This window comes from Bos indicus, chromosome 15 (assembly GCF_029378745.1).
Source record: "Bos indicus isolate NIAB-ARS_2022 breed Sahiwal x Tharparkar chromosome 15, NIAB-ARS_B.indTharparkar_mat_pri_1.0, whole genome shotgun sequence".
Classification (NCBI taxonomy): Eukaryota; Metazoa; Chordata; class Mammalia; order Artiodactyla; family Bovidae; genus Bos; species Bos indicus.
Window position 1 is genome coordinate 49,333,393 of NC_091774.1, and position 20,556 is coordinate 49,353,948.

Genomic DNA, 20,556 nt, shown 5'->3' on the forward strand with positions numbered 1-20,556 from the left:
ATTGCTAGCCACCAATTTTAATACCCCCTAATAAATGTTTGGATAAAGCAGAGTTGGGAACTTGGAATCAGGGATTTATTAGCCACTAGAGTAACCACAAGGGACCCAACAGATTTTAATTAATTCCTCTTGGGTTCATTCACATGTAATATTCCCTGAAATCATTTCTATAACTTGCAGATAAGATACCTTCTCACTCCCCTCTTTTCTCTCACAGGCTAAAAACAAAAAAAATTATATATATACAAGTTTTCTTTCAGTTAGTTGACTTTCTTTCTGATGTTCTCATCTGCAAATTAACCTCAAGTCCACTTAAATGTAGACATGTTGATATTCTTATAGATTATACACCAAAGGTTTTATAAAATATGAATGATATTTCCTGTGCTGTAATTTATGTCCTTGTGCTTTTTCACTTTATAACTGGTACTTGGTGCTTCTTCATCTCCTTCACTTATTCCGCCCTCATCCATTTTATTTTTTTTTTTTTTCTAATTTTATTTTATTTTTAAACTTTACATAATTGTATTAGTTTTGCCAAATATCAAAATGAATCCGCCACAGGCATACATGTGTTCCCCATCCCGAACCCTCCTCCCTCCTCCCTCCCCACACCATCCCTCTGGGCCGTCCAGTGCACCAGCCCCAAGCATCCAGCATCGTGCATCGAACCTGGACTGGCAACTCGTTTCCTACATGATATTTTACATGTTTCAATGCCATTCTCCCAAATCTTCCCACCCTCTCCCTCTCCCACAGAGTCCATAAGACTGTTCTATACATCAGTGTCTCTTTTGCTGTCTCGTATACAGAGTTATTGTTACCATCTTTCTAAATTCCATATATATGCGTTAGTATACTGTATTTATGTTTTTCCTTCTGGCTTACTTCACTCTGTATAATAGGCTCCAGTTTCATCCACCTCATTAGAACTGATTCAAATGTATTCTTTTTAATGGCTGAGTAATACTCCATTGTGTATATGTACCACAGCTTTCTTATCCATTCATCTGCTGATGGGCATCTAGGTTGCTTCCATGTCCTGGCTATTATAAACAGTGCTGCGATGAACATTGGGGTACACGTGTCTCTTTCCCTTCTGGTTTCCTCAGTGTGTATGCCTAGCAGTGGGATTGCTGGATCATAAGGCAGTTCTATTTCCAGTTTTTTAAGGAATCTCCACACTGTTCTCCATAGTGGCTGTACTAGGTTGCATTCCCACCAACAGTGTAAGAGGGTTCCCTTTTCTCCACACCCTCTCCAGCATTTATTATTTGTAGACTTTTGGATCGCAGCCATTCTGACTGGTGTGAAATGGTACCTCATAGTGGTCTTGATTTGCATTTCTCTGATAATGAGTGATGTTGAGCATCTTTTCATGTGTTTGTTAGCCATCTGTATGTCTTCTTTGGAGAAATGTCTATTTCGTTCTTTGGCCCATTTTTTGATTGGGTCGTTTATTTTTCTGGAGTTGAGCTGTAGGAGTTGCTTGTATATTTTTGAGATTAGTTGTTTGTCGGTTGCTTCATTTGCTATTATTTTCTCATCCATTTTATACTCCCTACAGTTCTATCCTGGATCCTTTTCAGCCTCAAACTATGCAAATATGTTTGCAATCCTATCTACTTGAGATAATTTATTTAGCACCTTCATTATGCCAACTCATATAACAATTTCTCCAGCTGAGATGTTCTCACTCAGTCCAGGTTCATAGGGCCAAAATTTCATATTGAAATTTTAGTTCATACTATGATAAACTGTTCCTGGGCATGTCATTTAACTCCAAGATGGGTTAAAAAAAAAGTTATTTCCAACTTTACTGTAATATTTGCAAATATCTTCATGCCTAGGTCTATACCTATCTAGATTTTGGGGGTGGTTAGGCTACCGGATATGTTTTAAAGGATCATAAATTCTAATTTGTTTACCAAAAGTACAGATATGCATTCATTATCTAGCATACACCAATCCAGCAGTCTTGGTCTTCAGCAGAGTAAAACCAATTAGACTTATTTTCTGGTCAGGTAGACTGGTGTTAAGCAGAGACTCATTTTATAATGATCCTCTTAAAGAATCATTTGGATATGATCATTACATGACCATAATTAGAGGAAACAGAGGTCAATAAATGGTGTTCTTATGAATATCAAAGGAGAAAATGGTCTATATAATTTCCTGATATTCTCCATATTTCATTATTTAAATTGGACTTGAATTTAACGATATTTAATTATTTTATGATATTCCTCATTATATGATTGGTTAAAGAATGTGTTTTTGAGTTGCCTAGTTTTTAATCTGGATTCTGCCACTTACTATTTCTGTGGTATGAGGGATATTTGTTGTCCATGTTTCCATTTTTGTAGCTGCACCATGTAAGAAAAACTAGCAGTGGCTTCATATCTTTTTCTATAGATTAAATTATCTTAATCTATGTAAATCACATAGTATAGTATACTGTATGGAGCTTTTTTCAAATTTATGACTTCTAGAAGGAAATGGCAACCCACTCCAGTGTTCTTGCCTGGCAAATCCCAGCCTGGTGGACTGCCGTCTATGGGGTCGCACAGAGTTGGACACAACTGAAGCAACTTAGCAGCAGCAGCAGCAGCATTGTGATATTACTGAACCTAAAAATCAGAATATATAGGCATTGTGAATTTTGGCTGTGTGATTCACAGACTTTTATCAGATTTGGTGGGAAAGTAATGACTACAATAAATTTTAAGTACTTTTTGAGCAAATTCTACCAGAAACTATGCTTACTGCTTTATACGAATCATGTAATCTTTAAGCCATCAAAGCTAAACTGTTTTATATTCTATTTACAAACGAAAAAAACTAAATTCAAACAGGTCAAGTCACTAGCAACATTCCATAGATATTAATAGTGAAAAAATTAGATTTTGGACTTAAGTCTGATTCAACTGTTTAACACAAAATTGCAGACTTGTTTTGGCAAGAACAATTTTTCACTGTGTGGCTTTGAAAAATTTACGTAAATTCTCTTAGATTCTTGATTTGTATAATGAGATTAATAATAGTATCTAATTTATGGGATTATCATGGGGATTACCAGTATTTACTACTGTGGAATGTTGTTTCAACTACATTGAAAATTTAAGGACTAAGCTATTAAAAATATCTTATTCAATTTTTATGATTTCACTGAATTGAGTACTTTTAAAGACAGATATTTGAAAAATGGGGGAAAATACATAAAGTAAAGTATACAAGAATTGCTCCACATGTAGATATATTTTTTATTTCTTTGTGGGAGAGAGGTGAATTTTATTTTCTCCCACTCCACCATCTTGATAGGAATCCTCCATTAGTATATTTAAAAAAAAAATTATAAAAATTGCAAACATAGAGAGTAAACAGACTATTATAATGAACTTTCATCTACCCATCAACTAGCTTCAACAAGTTTTCATTGTTATATTAACAATATACCATTCTCATACCTTTCCATAATTTCACCCACTGTGCAACCCAGTTATTTATTGTTATTATCTTTTTATCATTATTGTCTAGAGGTTTACAAGTAATTTTGACATACACTAAAGTGCACAAGGCTTAGTTTAGCTATACCATTTTGACAAATGGGTACATACATGTAACTTATATAAACATAACATAGATCATGTATATCTTCCCAGAGATTTCATCATATGTTTCCCCAGTCATTTTCTCACCTCTACATCCATCAGAAGTAACCACTGTTCTGATTTTCTTTACATTAAGTTAGTTATACTTATTCTAAAGCTTTATATAAATGAAATAATACAATTCATACTCTTGTGTCTTGATTCTTTTCACTCACAAAACATGTAACTAAATTACATGTACCAGGAAACAAACAAACAAAACTCCTAGTACTTATCTACCTATTTCCAGGGAGAAAAACAAATGAATAAAATATTCAAGGATTCAACAGTAAAATGATGTCCTCACAGGAAAAAAAAAAAGACATACCCAGATGCCATACTTCTTTCTGTAGTATACTTCAGAGTAATGGTGTATATCTATTATCAGGAGGGAGTTGAGCTATGTCTCTTCATCTACTAAAGTTTATAGTTCACTCACAAGAAATCATAAACTGTATAATTTTCCCATTTGAAAGTCTAATATCCAGGCAATAGCTCTGATCCAAGTTCCTGTGTTTTCAGAGTATCCTCTGAGATACCACACCCCTCTTTTTAGACAGTGTCGAACAATGCTCCTGAGAACTTCCTTGGTTTTGATGCTATAAACAATGCGGTTGGCCACAGGTGGGAAGAAAAGGTAGACACTGGCCATGACTGTCTGGAAGAATAGAGGTAAATGGTGCCCAAAGCGTATCAGGGAAAGAATGATTATGGGCACATAGTACACGAGCACAGCTGAGGTGTGTGACACACAGGTGTTCAGAGCCCTCCACTGTCCCACCCCAGAAGCAATACCCAGTACTGTATGAAGAATCAGCATGCAAGAAATCACTATCAGCAATGAGTCTAGCTCAAATGTAAAGGAAATGACAAAGAGACCCAAGATGCTATTGGGGTGGGTATCTCCACAGGGCAACTTGATCAGATCTGAGTGGAGGCAGTAAGAGTGTGTGAGGGTATTGTGGCTGCAGAAGAGCAGATGCTTCAGGAGAAGAAGCAGTGGGAACACGAGCACCATGAAAGGCAATGGTGACACCCATCCTGCTCATGTGGAGAATTGTCAGAACGATGGTATATCGCAGCGGGCTGTATATGGCCACAAAGTGGTCTACAGACATGGCCAGTAGGACGCCTGATTCCATGAGGGTAAAAGAATGCATGGAAAATATCTGTAGCAGACAACCACCAAAACTTATATTATTAATGCCAAAAAGGAAAATGCCCAACACAGTGGGCAGGGAAACAGAGACACCAAGTTCCACAAAGGCCAACATGGCCAGAAAGAAGTACACGGGTTGGTGCAAAGCAGGATCAAACCGGACGATGTGAAGAATGATGCCATTTCCTAGGAAAATGATAGTGTACATCAGGCAGAATGGTATAGATATCCAGATGTGCTCTGCTTCAAGCCCTGGGATCCAACAAGAGTGAATGTTGCAGGTGTGAACTCAATGGAACTATTGTAAATGTCATGATGGGACTTCATCCAAGGATACTGAGAAGCACATGGACACTGGAAAATAAGTTGTTAGTTATTATACATCAAATCCTGAGCTCCTGACAGTCATACTGAGGGTATTTTCTTACAAAAGAGATGGAAAGCTTATTTCTAAAACAAGAGTGTATGCAAACCACCGTATATGGAAAATAAATCTGACTAGATGTGTGGAAGAGTGGCCCTACATGAACTACAAGCTAAACACTTCTTTGTTTAATAGAAATCTGTGCATTAATAGAAATATCAAGCAGGATTATTTATAGCGGTGAAAGGCAATGATAGTAAGCATAGAGATGACAGCTTCATGTGGAAATTGATAACTGATGGATCTGTTAGGTTTCTGTAGTTTGAGCAAGATTGAATTAGTAGCAAAATTAATGCAAGAAAATAATAAAGATAATTCATAGTTCTTTTAATAGACTTATGGCCTTGGGAAAGTCACTTAAGTTATCTGAGATCCAACATTGTGATATAAACACTGTAATAATAATAATACAACATGATATATGCTGTTTACTATTATATTTGGATTATTTGGAACATACTAAATGATTCAGATGATAAAGAATCTGCCTGCGATACAGGAGACCTGGGTTTGATACCTGGGTCAAGAAGATCCCCTGGAGAAGCGAACGGTTACCCACCCCAATTCTTGCCTGGAGAATTCCATGGACAGTCCATGGGGTCACAAAGAATTAGACACAACTGAGTGACTAACACTTTCAGTTTTCAAATATTCAACACATAAATTAAAACAATTTAATATATTAGAAAAGAGGGACAGTTTCTTCCAGTTCTTAATATTTTCCAATGTCTTTTTTTAAATTTACCATTTCATTCCTTCTCCACCTGCTATCCATGGACAACAGGGAGCACTTCTCTGTATTTTGCAGGAGGGTCAGTGTCTCTTGTTGAAATCTGGGATCCAAGTTGAGAATATCACCAAAGCTATCAGGATATCACAAGCTGAGTATGATGGTGGTACTAGGGCTCAGGACCAGGGTTCTTTATCTAGGAACAAGTTTATACACACTAAAATTCTTCTCACTTGTAACAGAGCCTTGTGTATTAAGATAGCGGTCAAAGATAGATTTCAGGATTGGCTCAAGGATGGGTGTGGTGAGTGAGGATGAAGTCTTTCTCTCCTATTGAGCTAGCACTTTTTGTAAAGTATAACCACTTGAATGATGGTAAATGTTTACCAATCAGTTCTCTGAATAAAAATGCCTTGACCTGTACCCATTGCCAACTTCTTTGAATACTCCCATGCTGAGCAATTTCAAGCAACCAACATGGTACCACTGAACGCAGAGCCGATATGTGATATGTTTGTAACCAGCTTCCTCAAACTGGTACAAACCAGAACCAGCACAACGTTGGGCTTAACTACAGCTGGTCCCACATATCAGGTGGAACTGAGAGCAGGCACATCAATCCATGCATCCCTCTCCTGCTGTTTCCTTCCCACTGGGCTGTGGATATATTTGCTGCTGCTGCTGCTAAGTCACTTCAGACGTGTCTGACTCTGTGTGACCCCTTGGACTGCAGCCCATCAGGCTCCTCCGTCCATAGGATTTTTCCAGGCAAGAGTACTGGAGTGGTCTCCCTTTGCCTTCTCCGTGGGTATAGTTGCTACCTCTCCTTATATGTGCTTAATTGATTGGCAGGGGAGGCAAGATGAGTCAGGACTCTTCCAGGAGCAATTAGCCAAGATGACTATTCTTAGAAACATCAAATATGTATTTCAATATGTACTTAATTGGGCTTACATTACATTGAATTTATAGATCATTTCAAAGAGAATTATTAACCTAATAATGAACAATATACAATGAGCAAAGGCCCCTTCAAACATTCCAAGACAACAGTTCAGAGATGAATTTAGGAGAGAAGCACAGACAACAATATCCTAATTCCTTTCTAGCATCTACAAACACCCAAACCCTCAAGCTGAAAATTTCTTTAACATTGAAATATTTATTCAAGTGTTTTTTCTTAATTCTTATCATATTTCATACATTATAGATGTGAAATTGGCATTTTCTTATTTCTCCACTGCTGTAATCAAGTAAGAAACCCTGTGTTTTAAGATTTATGCCACTTAAACAAATATTTTGTCATCATGCTGGAATCTGTTTATTCTCTTCCTGCCCTTCATTCCTTGAAGAGCTTTCCACTGAACCAGAAGTGTCTTTGTTGCAACTCTTGTCAAGATTTTATTTAATGTCATTTTCTGTGAAGTCATTTTTCTATAGATTATTGGCAGTAGGGCTAGATTCAGTTTGGTGACTTGAGTTTTTAGTGTCTATATTCATAACAGTTATTATCATGCTCCAAATTAAAAATTAAATGCTAAATCCCTTATATGATGTATTTATTTAATTATAAAACCAATAAGAAAGATACTAAAATATCATCCCTAAAATATACTCCCTTACTGAAATTAAAACAAATATAATATATGTCAAATCATAATTCAGGACTTCAAAGGTCAAGGAAACATCCTTTCATTTCTTATGTTGACTACTATATATAGGTGTGTTACAGAAAAAGAGGAAAAACAACTGGAAATTTTGCAAATATTCAAAAGAATGCCTCAAAGCTTTTATTTAATTATTTAAGTGTAAAATTGAAAAAAGTGTGAAAGTGTTAGTTGGTTAGTCATCTCTGACTCCTTTTGACCCCATGGACTGTAGCCTACCAGGCTCCTCTGTCCATGGGCTTCTCCAGGCAAGAATACTGGAGTGAGTAGCCATTCCCTTCTCCAGGGGATCTTCCCTATCCAGGGAAGGAACCCAGGTATCCTGCATTGCAGGCAGATTCTTTACTGTCTGAGCCACAAGGGAAGCCCCAAGTAATGTCAAATTTCATATTCTCATGACAGGATATTAGGTCTTGAAAAAGCAGAGACTATAAAAATGTTTAATAAAAAAGAAAGAATTAGGTGAAATCTAGACACAAGTGTCTGCCTCCAATGCGGGAGACCTGGGTTCGATCCCTGGGTTGGGAAGATCCCCTGGAGAAGGAAATGGTAACCCACTCCAGTATTCTTGCCTGGAGAATCCCATGGATGGAGAAGCCTGGTAGACTACAGTCTACAGGGTCACAAAGAGTCAGACACAACTGAGTGACTTCACTCACTCACTCAGTCACAATTTATAGATAATTACATTTGGTGTGTTTAAAGCCTTTTTTATACAAGATTCTGGGTAAATATTCTGATCTTTAATTGCCTTTGTTTTTTTTTTTTTTTTTTCGGCCTGGGTATAAACCTTTCCAATCTTCTAGTCCCTCCATGAAATCTTCATTGATGATTTGGGCCTAAAATCCCCAATATGTAGAAAAATTGACTCAAAATATACCATGTACCTATTTTTTATAGTGGACTTTATAGGATATTAGTGAATTAGAAAATATCTGATTTCAGAACTCATGTTTTAGCTTAAGAAGTGGGTACAGACAAAAATAACTATAATATGGTGGCTTCATGCTATTCATCCAAGTATTTGCCAACTTTAGCAGGAATGTTTTGTATTTCAGCTGAATTTATTTTATCAGAATTTCAGCGAAATGTTTATAAAAAGTGTACAGCCTCTCACCACTCCTACTCCCCCGATCTATACAGGAAAAGCCCGTCTGGGTTGAGTCCTAAAATATGTTTCTCTTGTTCACTGTTATCTTTATGTGTCCTTAAGAATAAGTTAAAAGACATGATAATAGAATGTTTAGCTTGGAGAATTGAAAATGACATTAATTTAAAATATTGTTTTTTAAACTCTTTAAGAACTTTAGGAAAAATGCACTGGCATTGCCATTTTTGGGCAGATCCTAACAGTTTTTGGTGTGTTTTAATGTTTTTGTGAATTTCATTTATTCCCATTCCTCACTGAAACAGACTTTTAGGCAGTGAGTGTTTTATTCAGAAATAACCAATATTTAGCCTTTTTTTTTTTTTTAACAACATATGCTGATGGGGGAGAAAAATAAAATCACTCGGTCCTGAATCTGTTTGGTCCTTACTCCATAGATAATGGGGTTGAGCATTGGGGGCACCACCACGTAGAGGTTTGCTACTAAGATATGGATGTGATGAGGAATGGTTTTACCCCCAAAGCGATGGGCAGTAAATGAAAAGAATGCTGGAGCATAGAACATAAGTATGACACAGATGTGGGAACCACATGTGCTAAGGGCCTTAAATCTCGCAGTCCAGGAAGGTATCTGAAACACTGTGCAAAGGATCATTGTGTAGGACATAATGATGAGCATTATATCCAGTCCTGTAGACAGCAGGGCCACAGTCAAGCCATAAATGATGTTGATATTGATATTGTCACAAGCCAATCCGGCAATGCCCATGTGCTCACAGTAGGAATGGGGAATGATGTTTCTCCCACAGTATAAAAGTCGATGTACCAGAAAGATGAATGGAAAACATACAATAAAGCTCCTGACCACAGCTGCTATGCCAATCTTCCCAATGGCTGAGGAGGTTAAGATCACAGTGTATCTCAGTGGATAACAGATGGCCACATAGCGGTCAAATGCCATGGCCAGGAGAATAGCAGATTCTGCCACAAAGATGAAATGTATGAAGAACATCTGGGATACACAGCTACCAAAGGATATATTTGTGGAGTGGAACCAGAAGATGGCCAGCATCTTGGGGGCTGTGGACGTGGCGAGCAGGACATCTGCTAAAGCCAACATGGAAAGGAAGAGATACATGGGCTCATGGAGATGCTGCTCGATCACAGTTAGGAAGATCAAGAAGAGGTTACCTACAAGAGCAACAATGTACATAACACAGATGGGGATGGAGATCCAGGTGTGCACATCTTCTAGTCCTGGGATTCCAATTAGGAAGTACCACATATCCTGAGGACTGGTGTAATTGTAAGAGGAAGGAGCTATCTGTGACTGCTTATTCCAGACCCAGGACCTTCAGGGAAAGACCATAGGGCTGAGCTCAGGTTCATGTGCACCACTTTAGTCCCTGTGATGTCTGATCAGATTTCTTTTCTCATCTGTTATTATGAAAGGACAGCAAGATAGATTAACTAGCCTAAAATTGCACTCTTGATTCCCTCCATGGAATAACTGAATCTTGTATCTTGAAAAAGATATCAGTTAATATTTAGTAAAAGTGTAATATGTGTCATAATACTTTACATATATTAACTTATTAAGTTTTCACCTTAATCTGTTGAAAATACCTTTATGATAATCCATAACATGGCTGTTGTTATCCCTATAAGATGGAAAAAAAAAATTTCCAAAGCTTTTAGACTCTTGCTCTAGGTCCCACTGGATTTAAAATCAGCCAAAGTGAATTTGAAAGCTTTGAACTAAAACACCATCTAACACAATCTATCAAAATAAAACTAGTTACAAAAACATGTTATCAAAATATTCACTGATCATGTCTCTGAGTAAAATAGACAGATGTTAAATTGAAGTATACAGCTTATGGAGGAGGGAAGGAACTAGAGTTTGACAAAATAGGTTTCAAGGTATATGCCCTCTTCAACATTAATGAACCACCAGCTTGATGCTAAGCCCTATGCCAGGCACTGAGGATACACAAGTGAATCAGAGTGATCCTGATCCTTCAATACATTTCTTAAAATTGCAGGATGCACATTGAAAACTCAAACTATGTACAATGCCAGACTGAGTTGGCTTCTTAGATGGACTTGCCTAGCATTTGGTAAAGGAAAAAATATATTCTATCTCACTTCTATCACTGTTTGAAAATTAGACTATATATTTTGTATTTCTAAATATCACCACAGCAGCAAACCACAATGATTTCACATTATAAAGCAAGAGTCCACAGTTCTTCAGAAAAAGAGGACTTATTTGTTTATTGATCAAATTTATTTGATTTGTTTATTGACTTATTTATTGATTGATCAAAATTTTCTTTAGTTCCAAAGGAGGGTCGATAGAAACAAGGAAGATGCTGAGTCAAAAGGCAGGCTGGGAGACACAGTATGTGTGTGTGTTTGTGTGTGTATACACATAAACCTATAGCTGCAAGTACAGTTATAGACACATGTATAAAATAAGTGGATTACTTTCTTCCCTAGTCCCTATTCTCAAATCAAAGTTAGTTAAATTTCTTATTTTCCGAGAAGGCATGTGAGCTTTAGAAACAGATTCCTCTTCACTCCTTGATTCTACTGCAGTTCAGTATATTAATCATTGAACAGTATGCTTTACTATGTTTATTGTTTATTAAGTGTTGCATATCCTGACCTATTGCTTTATACTATTGGAATGTTCCAATTTAAACTATTGGACTTCCCTGGTGGCTCAGATGGTAAAGAATCCACCTGCAATGTGGGAGACCTCGGTTCAATCCCTGGGTTGGGAAGATCCCCTGGAGAAGGGAATGGCTACCCACTCCATTGCGTGGAGAATCCCAAGGACAGAAGAGCCTAGCCGGCTACAATCCATGGGGTCACAAACAGTCGGACATGACTGAGCAACTTTGTGACTGATTAGAATGTTCAGACCCCTGTTTCTTGAGTTACAACTTAGAAGATAAAATACTCAAATAGTCATCCCCATTAGGCCTTTTCTTAACTGATATGTGATTTTTTAAAAATGCTGGAATAAAATTGAGATTCTTATGTCTGTGGATCTACTTTTTAATTTAATAAACCAATTATTCCACCATTTAACATATAGCCAAATTAACTGCTTGAAATTTCTTTTAAGATAGATTTATATATTTCAGAGAGTGAGAGTAAAGGTTAATTTTGAAGTGTGTCTGGCACATATCTATGCCAGAGCCCTGTATATGAGTGAAGTATAGTTATAGGGTAGGGGTTTAGAGTTGGGCTTCATCAGGACATTAGAGATGGGGGAGAGAAGAGGAATGTGATTGAAGGAAACACTGAAATGAAGATGGGAAGGAAGGAAAACAAATTTTCCTTTCTTCTAACTGCCCTGGTGATCTTTGGGGACATCCATGATCTGCTTTAACTGTAGTCTTATAACCTGCAGTTATTAATTTGTAGGTCTGGGGATCAGGGTATTACTCTGTAATATTACTGATGGCATAATCTGACTGGGCCTGAACATGTGCACACAGACAGCATGTGGTTAATGGAAACAGTGTAGTTCTAGGGCCACATAGAATTGTATTCAAGTACTGGTGAAGTCATATTCTAACTACATGACTATTAAACAAGTTACTTAATTTGAAGTTTAGTAAGATATCTACAAATAAACATCAATTAAAATATGAGTCAATCACAGACTCAGAAAATTTATGATTACCTAAGGGGAATGAAGGGCAGGGGTCGGGGGAGGGGGACTGGGGAGAGATAAATTAGTAGTTTGGGAATAACATATACAGAATACTATATATAAAATAGATAAACCAAAAAGACCTACTGTGTAGGACAGGGAACTATACTCAACATCTTGTAATAACCTATGATGGAAAAGAATAGGAAATATATATGTATATGTATATAAAACTGAATCACTTCACAGTCCATTTGAAAATAATACAGCATTGTAAATCAACTATACTTCAATATTAGAAATGTGAATAAATTCTGTAGCTAGTATTTTATGGTAGTTGATATATAACTCAGATATATTTTTATCCTCAAAACATGTAACTAGGGCACATGCAAAATTATTATCATTAAGACCAAGACAATTGTTACTTTTAAGAAGCTTAATTTTCTAGACTTCAGTCTTATGATCCACTAAACAGCTACTCAACTGGTTTAAGGTACCCAGAAAGACCAAGACTTATTTTCTTATACTAGACATATGGTCTCAATTGATAATTTTCACTCCAAATCTGGCATTTTACTTTTGTAAGGTGAAGGTGGTTCAGCATAGTCATGAACACTTGGGCTTAGAAATGGAGTCTTATTCTTGTTCCATCGCTGATGCAACATCTTTGTTACATACAGAAGGTAGTTACAATCTCTGTTTCAGTTTATTAATCTGCCTAGTCCAGAACCTGACATATATTACATATTCACTAAATTCTACGGAAAAATCTATGCATATATTTACATGCATGTGCATATATACATTATAGTTAATTACTAAGCTTGTTTAACTAGTGAACCTTGTTTTTAACTTTTGGAATATAAGCTTAATCTTCTAAACACAACATTCAAATCTTCATATCAAAGAAAAATGACATCAACAGATTTTAAAAGAAAAAATATATATTTCTGCTCTTTGTAGAGTGCCCATTTAATAAAACACACACACACACACACACACAAAGAAACTGCAATTGCAGGTCACATACAATTAATGTCTAATATTTCATAGGTCAGAGTTAAAAGAAATGCAAGATATTTAAGTTCTGGAAAGAATGAGCTGTTTCTGCAGTTTGCTGGCTTTTTTTTCCTTCTATCTTTTTCTACATGTTTTAACTAAACATTACTCAGTTTACTTACCTATACTTTCTAAGCTCCTGAAGATATTTAACTAGTTGAGTTGCCCCAAATCTAAATAGGAAATCTGGAAGTGTCTATTTATATTTCCTTCTAAGCATATCTCAGACCCAAGATCATCACCCCGGGGGACTGAATTTAACTCCTCTCACAGAGATAATTTGGAGCTGGCTCTAGTACATAACCCTCAGGGAGAAGCCCTCTTATTTTCTCTTGCTTTACAATTAGTGTGGCTTTTGCTCTGGCAAGAACTCCTGGACACCCTAGTTAATACATACTGCTAAATATCCAAGTTTCCTTTATGTATCAGAGACTCAGACCACAGCAATGATATCTTGTCTCCATGGAGGCATCTGAAATTTTGAGTTGTCAATGCCACGTATTGAAGAACTGTACACTTTGGAGAAGGCATTTAAAATTGGATTTTGTCATCTTATTTACCTTGAAAATTGAAGGCTCTTTGGCTTCATCCCTCTTTCATTGGTCGCATGGTAGGACTTGTCAGCATCACAGAGAATCTGCCAGCATCACAGGTCCAGAAATACTATTCAGCTACTGCAGAGATCCCTTTCACCCTTTGAGGGATCCAGATGGAGGAAAGAAGAGGTGAAAACAATTCCTTGATAGATGGGACTCAAAACTGACTCCATGCAGATAAAAGATATTTGTGGAGGAAGATGTTTTCTCATTACCTTCTTCAAGTGGATCTTTCCAAATACCATTATATGCTGATACTTAGCAAGGACTTCTGGGAAAATTTTTTTACCTATATAAGTATAAATTTCCTATAGATATGATGCCTGACCATTAGCTGACTTTAATTGGACAATCAATGCTAAACTAGTACCTGAATCATCTAATAAGTTACCTAGACATTTTGTACTCACTGGCTAAGAGAGGCTATATCTTATTCAGTCATTCAGTTCAGTCACTCAGTTGTGTCCAACTCTTTAAGAACCAATGGACTGCAGCAAGACAGGCTTCCCTGTCCATCACCAACTCCCAGAGCTTACTCAAACTCGTCCTTTGAGTTGGAAATACCATCCAACGATCTCATCCTCTGTCATCCCTTTCTCCTCCCACCTCCAATCTATCCTGGCATCAGGGTCTTTTCTAATAAGTCAGTTCTTTGCTTTAGGAGGCAACAGTATTGGAGTTTTAGCTTCAGCATCTGTCCTTCCAATGAAAATTCAGGACTTATTTCCTTTAGGATTGACTACTTTGAGCTCCTTTCAGTCCAAGGGTCTCTCAGGAGTCTTCCCCAACACCACAGTTTAAAAGCATCAGTTCTTCGGTGCTCAGCTTTCTTTATAGTCCAACTCTCACAGCCATACGTGACTATTGGAAAAACCATAGCTTTGACTACATGGACCTTTGTAGGCAAAGTAATGTCTCTGCTTTTTAGTATGCTGTCTGGGTTGGTAATAGCTTTTCTTCCAAGGTGCAAGCGTCTTTTAATTTCATGACTGCAGTCACCATCTGCAGTGATTTTGAGCTGCCCAAAAATAAAATTTCTCACTGTTTGCATTGTTTCCCCATCTATTTGCCATGGAATGATGGGACCAGATGCCATGATCTTAGTTTTCTGAATGTTGAGCTTTAAGTCAGCTTTTTCACGCTCTTCTCTCACTTTCATCAAGAGGCTCTTTAGTTCTTAACTTTCTGGCATAAGGGTGGTGCCATCTGCATATGTGAGATTATTGATATTTTTCCTGGCAATCTTGATTCCAGTTTGTGCTTGAAAATATGTTATTACACAAGTGTAAATGCTGTTTGGAAGGACAGACACTCAATGTTCCCAGTATTTCAAATACTTTCCATAAAAAGGTTTTGAAACCATAAATGATAGTTAACGGAATAGTTTCTCCTTGACGGTTTGGATGTGAAAAAAGAACAGTACTTATCTGCCCACTTGCCCTTGGAAAACCAATTAAGGGAACCAAAGCATGTTAAAGGAAAAGATATTGAGGAAGAACAGTGAGGAATTACGTGACCATAAGAACTGGCCTCTGCATCTGAGTATCTGATGGTGATCAGAAGAATAAAGACTATAATCCAGAGGAGGAGGCTATAGGCTCTATTGATAATTTATTTTAATATTTCCAAATTATGGAAATATATAGATCTAGTTGTCCCATTTACTTGAAAAGTTATGCATTTTTGGACCAAAAGCTTTTCTTAAGTAATGATTTCAGAGATATATAATCTCAAAATAGCAGTGAGCCTTTACTAGTTTAAAATCCAGCTCTACTAATATCCTACACAGATGAATTAATCATTATTAATGACCTTCAGTGTGTTCAATCTCTCATAGATATCTATGTGGCTTCCCTGATGGTTCAGTGGTAAAGAATTCGCCTGCAATGCAGGAGAGGTGAAGAAGCAGATTTGATCCCTGGGTCAGGAAGATCCTCTGAAGAAGGAAATGGCAATGCATTCCATATTCTTGCCTAGAAAATCCCATGGACAGAGGAGGCTGGTGGGCTCAAGTCCATGGAGTCACAAAGAGTCGGACACGATGAGCGACTGAGCACTCACACGCAGGTATCTATAGTCTGTTACCTGAACTCTTGGGGCCGTGGGTTTTAGGAAAATAATTTTCCAGAGTTTAGAAAAGTTACAAGATCATATTCTTGATGTTACATAATCATATCACTGGGATCTTGATGATTTCTTCATAATTCAATAGATTGACATTATTTCAAAGAGCCTATGAATATTTAGCTATGCAGAATAAATAAAGATGATAAATATCCTTACATCAGTTCACGTCAGATTTTGCCATCACTTTAGATCAAGTCGTGCAGCCAAAAGCTTCAAGTATCAAAATTCTGTGGATTTCAAGAGACAGATAAGGGTTCATGGTTTTGTAACTAAGGTAGTGATAGAAATTCGTTGGGCTTAAGCTTTCCGTATGTTGATATTGAACTGATGGGGATTTTAGCCCTAAATCTGTTTTAGCATTTAAGAAGTTCAAAACTGATTCTGGGGAGCTGTTTGATAGGCAAAATAGAGTCCTGAATGCTAGTTCCTCAGTTAGAAAGTGAGAGAATTCTCAGTAAGCTTTCAATTTCCTATAGGACCTAAAAAGGGAACGGTTAGAAAGGAACCCCACATAGTCCTTACTTGGGACAGCTAATTTGGACATAACTGGATACCTTCCTTCTTTTCATTCTTAAGACAATGCTGCTGGGAGTTTGTATTAGACAAAAAAGCATAACTATTTCCTTTTCCTTAGTAGGATGTATCATTTCTCAGTGATTGGGAGCAGTAATTCAGAAGCCTTGAACTTTTCTCAAAGTAATTTGTTCTGACACATTGAAGAATACGTTTACTGACAGCAACTATTCTGTCCACTTGTTCTTTGTAAATCACTTTCCTGAGGATCTTTATCTGGGAAGAATCACTAATGTAGTATCTCTTAGATTTGCTACGATAAGGAACTTAAGGTTATTAGGTAACTTGTTCTGAGGAAAAATATACAAGGACTATCTGTAAGGCTTAAGGAGGTTTGTGCTTTTTCAAATACATCGTAAAATTTAGGCTTTACATAGACAAACTAGCATAGGGGCCAGTGCAATTGCCTATATTATAAAGAACAAATTTCAATCCTTTATTTTGTCTTTTTTTAATTTAGTATGTTTTGTTAGATTTTGTTTAATTAAAAGAGTGATGCATGCTCATTATAATAAATCAAAAAGCAAATGTTAGTCATCTGTTTTTCCTCCTTCCGATGATATCCAATGTGATCAGGATGGAGACATTTTACCCCTTTGTCTGTGCTTAGAGACATGAAAACTTTATCTAAGCATGTTATCCCAGTTGGGAGATACTACATGTCTTATTTACCATCTTATTTTTTCACAGAAGAAATCATAGATTTAAATTAAGAAATCATTTAGGGATTTAAGAATCCCTAAATCAATGAATATTGATCTATATCCTTGTTTGTAACAGTTACATAATAATAAGCAGATGTATGTATGGATAATTTATTGTCAAACATAAATTATGCACTATTTCTCTTTCCTTGAACGCAGGTTTTCCTGACACTGCTCCTAGATGTTAACTAACTGTGTCCTGTCCCAAGCAACGCAGGGCTCTGAGACACTCGGGCTTGCTTGTATTTCCAAGTGGCCTCACATCCAGAATGGTGGGGTTCACTCTGGTGACATCCACCTCTGTATGAGAGTGTTCCTTTCCCTTTTTTCTTTTTTGCTTAAGCAAAGGAAGCTGCTAGAGGAGAGTCTGAGCCTTTGATCCTCCGTAACTGCTCACATATAAGCAATATGAGGGCTTCCTTGGTGGCTCAGCTGGTAAAGAATCTGCCTGCAATGCAGAACTGGGTTCAATCCCTGGGCTGGGAAGGTCCCCTGGAAAGGGAACAGCTACCCACTCCGGTATTCTAGCCTGGAGATTTCCATGGACTACATAGTCCATGGGGTCACAAGGAGTCAGACACGACTGAGTGAGTTTCACTTCACTTATCTTTCCTTGGTTACTCAGATTTGAATGAGGGAAAGTTATCAGGGGAGAAAAATGTAATGAAATACATTGGTGGCTGTTTTTCAGTAGCAAGATAAGATAGACTGACATGGTAATAGGTGGAGAATGAAGATCACAGCTAAAGAAAAATGCATTTATTAAGTAATGCACATATAAAATATATTTGATTAATAGTTTTTCAAATTTATAGTAGTGTGTTCATACAACGTGGGGAATAATTGGTATGTTATTTGGTAGAAATAAATACATAAAACTTAAAGATTGAACAAAACATGGCTTGATATGATATATGAAAATGTAAAAAGCACCAGAAACAAACTGTAATCTGACATAATGAGGTTTATCGACCCACTGAAAAGAGGAAGACAGCATACCAGAAGAACCAGAGGACATTTCCCAAAGAAATTAATAAAGTCATTATAGGATTCTGGGGAAAGTTGAGACTGCTAAAATTTAAATAAATCCATTTTTTCACAGTTTTATTGAGGTACAATTGCTGTACAAAAACTGCACATATTTAATGTTTGCAGTTTTACAACATGCTGTTTTATGCCTAAGAAGGTAAATCTCATATTGTGTTCTTATAACAAAATGAACAAATAAACACACAAAAGATACAAAGAAACTTTTGGAGGTGACAGACATGTCTATTACCTTGACTGTGGTGATAGTGTCATTGGTGTCTGATATATATCCAAACTCATCAAATAAAGCCATATTTTAATAGACAAAAGCAAGCACTCATAGAGATTCTGACTCAGTAGGAAGACTGCTACTGCTACTGCTACTGCTAAGTCACTTCAGTCGTGTCCGACTCTGTGTGACCCCATGGACTGCAGCCCACCAGGCTCCTCTGCCCATGGGGTTTTCCAGGCAAGAGTACTGGAGTGGGGTGCCATTGCCTTCTCTGAGTAGGAAGACTAGAGCCCAAGATTCCACATTTCTTATGAGCTCCCAGATGGTGCTGAGGCTACAGGATTAGAAACCACACTTTTGGTAGAAAAGTTTTAAGATATAAATTCCCACTGTAAAAGAGCTCTTGGCTGAGTTGGTATTATTTTTAAAGTTTTAATCAGAAACATTCTAGAAAATGATGCATTTTCATTTTCCTCCTCTGGAAGTCTCTATGTATTACTCTATCAGATTTTTTCCTTTTTCAAGTAATGGTCACAAAGATCCCAGGGAACAGAAACATAGCCTCCTGTAGAAAATCCTTTGTATATTTAACAATAAGACCATTTTAGGAAAATTAGGAGGTATAGTGTACAGTGAGTATCTGATTATGGATTTATTATAGCAGATTATTTTTTACTAAAATCACATTTTGAATCCTTGGCCATGTTCTGTCACTTGTAAGAATCACTGATCTCTCCCATTCTGGACCTTAACTTTTTGATAGGAGAACTAAATGAATACCAGCTGAGCTGAGACTTTCTAATTTCCTGCACCCTACTTCTGTCACCACACTCCAGCTCTTTTAGCTTTCTCATGATTTGTTATGATTTCACTTTAGGGACCAGTGCAATGACATGGCAGTCTACCTATAACAAAAGGAAAAAAGAAGAGAACCTATTTTTTTTTTTAACTCACTGTTTTAGAAGTATTTCTTACCCAAGCTGGATTATATCTTTTAGGCTTTATAATAAAGTCATGTCAACTCCTAAAAGGTCATTGTTTCTCATTGGCTCTTCAGGCCACGAAACTGAAACCAGCCCCAGGGAGGTAGATAACAGGTTTTTTAGTCCTTGGAAGCTAGGTTTCTAGATTCTATGGAATAATAGCTCTGATCCCTCCTAAGAGATTATAGAATTATTGAACTAATTGTCCTCTTTGTCTCTGCACATATATCTAAGTGATTCTTGTGTTCCTTCTTTTGAAAACAGAACTAAATTATTTAGAAGGGAACCTGTGTTAATTTACATTTGAACTCAGAATCAGTGGTAAACAGACAGTTTCACATTCACCTCTTTAGATTTAAAGATTCAAAGCAAAATCAGTTTCTAGCCCAAAGGCAGTGAAGTCTGCATATAAAATGTAACAAGTAAGTCTGCATATAAAAATAACAAGCGAGCCAGAAAGAAAAACACCAATACAGTATACTAACACATATATGCTTGGAATTTAGAAAGATGGTAACAATAACCCTGTATACGAGACAGCAAAAGAGACACTGATGTATAGAACAGTCTTTTGGACTCTGTGGGAGAGGGAGAGGGTGGGGAGACTTGGGAGAATGGCACTGAAACATGTATAGTATCATATATGAAATGAGTCGCCAGTCCAGGTTCAATGCACGATGCTAGATATTTGGGGCTGGTGCACTGGGACGACCCAGAGGGGTGGTATGGGGACGGAGGAGGGAGGAGGGTTCAGGATGGGGAACACGTGTATACCCGTGGTGGATTCATGTTGATATTTGGCAAAACCAATGCAATATTGTAAAGTTAAAAAATAAAATAAA

General features: G+C 37.0%; 1 protein-coding gene and 1 pseudogene across 1 annotated transcript; both read right to left on the minus strand.

The window, feature by feature from the left end:
- Positions 1–4,095: 4,095 nt before the first annotated feature.
- Positions 4,096–5,136, minus strand: LOC139187226 (olfactory receptor 51I2-like; annotated as a pseudogene).
- A 3,604-nt stretch (positions 5,137–8,740) lies between these two features.
- LOC139187161 (olfactory receptor 52Z1P-like) lies at positions 8,741–9,966 on the minus strand. Its single transcript, XM_070803168.1, has one exon. The coding sequence runs from the start codon at positions 9,949–9,951 to the stop codon at positions 9,103–9,105; it is 849 nt and encodes a 282-aa protein (XP_070659269.1). The 5' UTR covers positions 9,952–9,966; the 3' UTR covers positions 8,741–9,102.
- Positions 9,967–20,556: the final 10,590 nt, after the last annotated feature.